The sequence below is a fragment of the Physeter macrocephalus genome, chromosome 9 (genome assembly GCF_002837175.3).
Source record: "Physeter macrocephalus isolate SW-GA chromosome 9, ASM283717v5, whole genome shotgun sequence".
NCBI lineage: Eukaryota > Metazoa > Chordata > Mammalia > Artiodactyla > Physeteridae > Physeter > Physeter macrocephalus.
Window position 1 is genome coordinate 43,507,171 of NC_041222.1, and position 4,995 is coordinate 43,512,165.

General features: G+C 39.5%; 1 protein-coding gene across 1 annotated transcript in view; it reads right to left on the minus strand.

The window, feature by feature from the left end:
• The window catches only part of ZNG1A (Zn regulated GTPase metalloprotein activator 1A), a 43,673-nt gene extending 41,718 nt beyond the window's left edge, over positions 1 to 1,955 (minus strand). The window contains exon 1 of the mRNA XM_007129205.3: positions 1,684 to 1,955. Coding sequence (XP_007129267.1) covers positions 1,684 to 1,840 — 157 coding nt within the window. The 5' untranslated portion in view covers positions 1,841 to 1,955. The remainder of the gene's footprint in view (positions 1 to 1,683) is intronic.
• Positions 1,956 to 4,995: the final 3,040 nt, after the last annotated feature.

Sequence of the window (4,995 nt, forward strand, 5' to 3'; positions counted from 1 at the left end):
CGTGTACCGCAAAAAAAAAAAAAAAAAAAAAAAAAGAGCCAGATTGTAAAGCTCTTGTAATTCATGTTAAGGAATTTGACAGAATCAGATTGACATTCATAAAGATCATTAAGGCTCAAATACAGAGAATATATTAAAGGGCAGCATGACTCAAGACCAGTTAGGAAGCTTTTAGAATATTCCAGATGGTTGGGCTCACAGAAGCAACCATCATTCATGATGGGATGGTAACATGAAGTTTTAGACATGCTGAGTTTGACACGTCTGCGGGACATCAAAATAGAAACCAGCTGGGCATGAAGTTAAAAGGATGGAAAGAGAGAGGAAAAAATAAATTTTAAAGGAGAAGCCAGAAAAGTAGGTGGAAAATCTGATGAAAAATGTGATGGAAACCAAGGGAACAAGAGTTCAAGAAAGAGAAAACGGTCAAGAATAAGTAAGGAAACTATCCCCTAGATTCAGCAACAAAGTTGCTGGCATTAGTCCTCACTCCTAAGCTTCAGACCATTATCTCCAATGCTCTTCTGATCTACCAGTGAGCAAAATGGGGAAAGACAGGAGGGCAAGTCTAAACTATACTGTTCCAGACAAGAAATTTGCTCAACTTCGCAGTAGAGCAGCCTCTGAATAACAGTGGGAAATTCCTTTTTTAATAAATAAACTCCTTTATAAAATTAATCCTGAGTAAAAATGAAAATAAACTTAGTCTACAAAGCAACAAAAGAGAAATGCCAGTGATTTAATTCCTATTTTTATGTAAAAGGTCCTCAGGTGCACCAAGTTTGTACTTGTCTCCAGCAGCATCTAGGAGTGGTACTATTTTCCCCAGATCGTTTCACTTTATCTACATTTCTTAACTTTTCCCACACTTTTAATATGGTATTTATTCTAGCCCGTCTAGTTAACTGTAAAGTTTTAAAATAATACTGTTCAAACTTTTCCAGTAAAGTACCTCTAGTGTAAGCGCATAAACTGTCCTTCAGGAAATTTTACTATGTTTATAAAGCTATGAATTCAAGTGATCCCATGAACTCCTGAAAGTCCTCAGTTTGAGAAATATAGCCTTTGAGGGCACAGTAATTTTATTCTTACTCTTTCTCCTACAGTACTTTACAAACAGACCTCAAAAAAAAATGTTTGAGATAGGAGTACTTTACACGAAAGGCTGGAAGAGACTGGCTCGTGAGGAAGAGGAATATACTGAGGAATGGTCCTCCGGTGTCGGGCATTTTCAGAAAGGTCACAATTTAATTGGAACAGAGTTATACGGTAGGTATTTCTTGCCCCACTAAGCAGAAGAGAAAAGCAAAGTCAGACAGGTGACTGGAACTACTTCCGTTTTCAAGTGAGGCAGGTGAACTTTAGAACTACAAGGTAACTTGTTAGAGGTCACATGCATAATGAGGGGCGGGTCCGTGCTTCACACTGCAAAGCCAGAACTAGTTTAAAAAATGCGAGGCTAATTTTCAATCTCACTTGATAAATGTGACCCTAACTTAGAGGGGTCTGAGCAGAACCTCTGAGATGAAAAGCAACCCAGTCGGGGGGCAAGTGACCCAGCCCCTACCTCAGAGACATTTGCTGTCGGCCAGAAGGCCCCGATGCCTAAGGAGAACAGGCAGCGTCAACCTCAAACTCACAGAACAGCGTTCACTGCATTTTCTGACCGGGACTGTTAGTTACCTAAATACCCGGTGATAATTGTGACTGGGATCTTCGCGCCGGGGCCAGACGTTTCCTCCTTCTCCTCTCTTTGCTTCGTCTTAATGGGGACCAATTCAGGACAATCCTCCTCCGCCTGCTCCTCTTCCTCATCCGCAGAGCCAATAGCATGAAACATCCTGGCAAACAGCACAGCACACCTCTACCTAAGAGCAACACCTGGGATCAAGACGCCGGCCCGCAGCTGCGCATGCTAAGCGCGCGGCGCGTGCTTGACGTCATCACGCCGCGACGCGTGCGCGCCTCCTCATGCCGCCCACGGTTATTACCTGGTCTCCGGCTGAGGACCGCCTCCCCTCTTAGACACGCCCCCAGGGGAACTGGGCAGGTCCCTGGGGCGTGTTCTCTGAACCGGGCCGGAGCGAGGCGGACTTGTTGGGCTCAGACCTGACGTCGTCTCTGTGTGCGCCTTTAGCCTTAAAAGCTAATGGCTGGCTGATGGTAGGGTTGAGTCCCGGGTGGTTGGAACCTGGAGTGAGTAGCCTGTCCTAAACAGCTCTCATGAGGAATAGGCTTTATCAACTTGACATTTCTTAGTATCATTAAAAAATTTTTTTAATTCATAGGAGAAAGAATGGGAAGCTGTTTGTTACACTGCAAAGGTAATTGTAATTTTTCTGCCTGAACTAGTGAAACTTTTTTCTTTTTTATAATTGCAGATTTTACATGTATATCCAAATTTTTACTACGTACATGCATTATTTTTATTTCTTTTATCTTCTCATTTTTTATTTGGACTCAGGTACCCTGAGTTCATTTATTATATTCTTTAGTGCATGACACTCTCATCAATAATCCATGGATAGTCTGGACAAAGAATGTCACTTGCCATATCAGTAAACAAAGGCTGTTGCAGCCATCAAGCCATTAGCCTCTGCAGCCCTACCAACAGTGCACCCTGAGGGGACTCAGGATGGAGAAAAACAGGATACGGGCCCTAGATAGTTAAGGTGCATATCAAAGGAATGATTTCATTAAGCCCAGACTCTTTCATCTTCCCATGCATAGAAAAGCACTAAATTCATTAACTTGAGATGTCTGGTTTTCTTTAATTAACAGTAATCTTTTGACGTTCTAACTACCTGGTTTGGGTTTTTTTGTTTGTTTGGTTTTTTGTTTGTTTTGCAGAACTTCCTAGATCCTGGCTCCTCCCTTACATCTTCGGAACAGTCCCTTAGAGCTGAGAGGCTGCTCCCGGGCTTAATTCCTCATGAATAAAACATAATTCTCAACTTTTAGTTTGTGCATTTTTTTAGTCTACAGTAGCTCTCCTTTATATTTACATATATATTTATGTATATTTACAATGAACTCCTTTGACCTCACCTCTAACCCAAGAACATTACCAATAAGTTACACCTATTCAGTGGCTGTCTCCTATTCCAACCCTCTGCCTCTCCTCTGAGATAGTAAGCACTCTCATAGTGGTTTATCATAGGTGACTTACTTCCTCTCCTCTTTTCTTTTTAGTTCTATCACTTATATATGTACTTAGACAATATGATGTTTAATTTTGCTTGTCTTTGAATTTCATATAAAGAGTATCATACAATATATAATCTCCTAGGGTTAGCTAATTTTCCAACTTCACTGTTGTATTATATCGTTATATGACTCTGCAGCAACTTATTTATGAATTTCCTGTCAATCATTTTCAGGTTTTGCTCTTATGAACAGCATTGACTGACGCTTCAGCATTACTGCCTGAACAGAAGCTGTTACAGCTGTGACTTCCTTCTCTTACATACTTCTCAGGCAAGTTCTTGCAGATTCCCTTACATGACTCTGGCTGAACATTATACTAACATCTCTTATCTCTCACCAGGAACAACGTGTGCCCTTTAGCGTCTCAGTCAAGAGGATGGACAAAAGTACTGCTGTAACAGTGTGTAGCCTCAGTCAGGAGCAAAAAGAGTTTTATACAGTGGTCAAAAGTTAAAGGCACCCCAAATGTCCATCAGCTGATGAATGGATAAACAAAATATGGTATAATGGAAAAGTATCTCACAATAAACAGAAATAGAGTACTGATACCTGCTACAAGATGAATGAACCTCAAAAGCATTATGCTGAGTGAAAGAAGGCATTCACAGAACACCACATATTGTGTGATTCCATTTACATGAAATGTCCAGAATAGGCAGATCTAGAGAAACAAAGTAGATTATTTATTACCAGGAACTAGGGGACTTGAAGGCAGTGACTGTAAATGGGTACATTTGGGGGGTGACGAAAATGTTCTAAAATTGACTGTTGGTCATGGTAGCACAACTCTCTGAACACACTAAAAACCACTCAATTGTACACTTTAAATAGGTGTATTGTACGGTATGTGAATTTTATCCCAAAAGAGCTGCTATTTTAAAAAGGCTCCCAGGAGTTCCCTGGTGGTCCAGTGGTTAAGACTCCAAGCTTGCACTGCAGGGAGCCCAGGTTCAATCCCTGATCAGGGAGCTAAGATAAATAAATAAAATAAATAAAAATTTTTTTTTAAATAAAATAAAAAGAGTCTCCTCTGTGCATGAAAATGTGGTGGTGACAGTGTGCATTTGCATAGAAGCACTGCCTTCAGGTCTTGCCTCCAGCAGTTTCAAGTCCTGGCCTTCTGAGTAGAGTTATCATTTGTGGTAATTTCCCAATTGAGACATACCTAGGTATGAGTATAAAGATTAGAGCTTAAAATTTTTCCTTTAGTCTTTTTCCATAATATTCTTCAGCAAGATGTCTATCCATGAATTCTATGGAGTTCTTCCATTTTCTTTTCTGACTCTAGTAACTGGACAGAATTTAGGAAGCACGTGTCTGAAGAGGTGAGGGATTTGATTTATTTAGTTAATATGGCTTTCAATCTCAGCTCTTCTTGCATGTCTGAGTATGACTGTTTTTACTTCTATCTTAACACAGGACACCAATTTTATCCATTCTGTTCTGAGTGAGACGTTGTTGTTGTTTTTATTTAATCCAAAATGCCTTTTAAAGTAAGTTTTTAAATGTCCCAAGTATAATATTGTAGAATCTATCACAATCTCTTCTATTCTATTCTGCAATCTATTACAATCTATTCCAATGTAACTTTAAAATTTCCTCATTTTTGCGTTTTATTTAATCACAGTTGCTTTATGGTAAAATAATAATAATAATGTGTGGATCCCTTACTAAGTGATAGGCATTATTTTAAACATATTAAATGCATTATGTCATTTAACTCTGCAAGAGAAATATTATTTGTATACCCATTTATAAGCAAGGAAACTGAGGCTTAGAAAAGTTAGA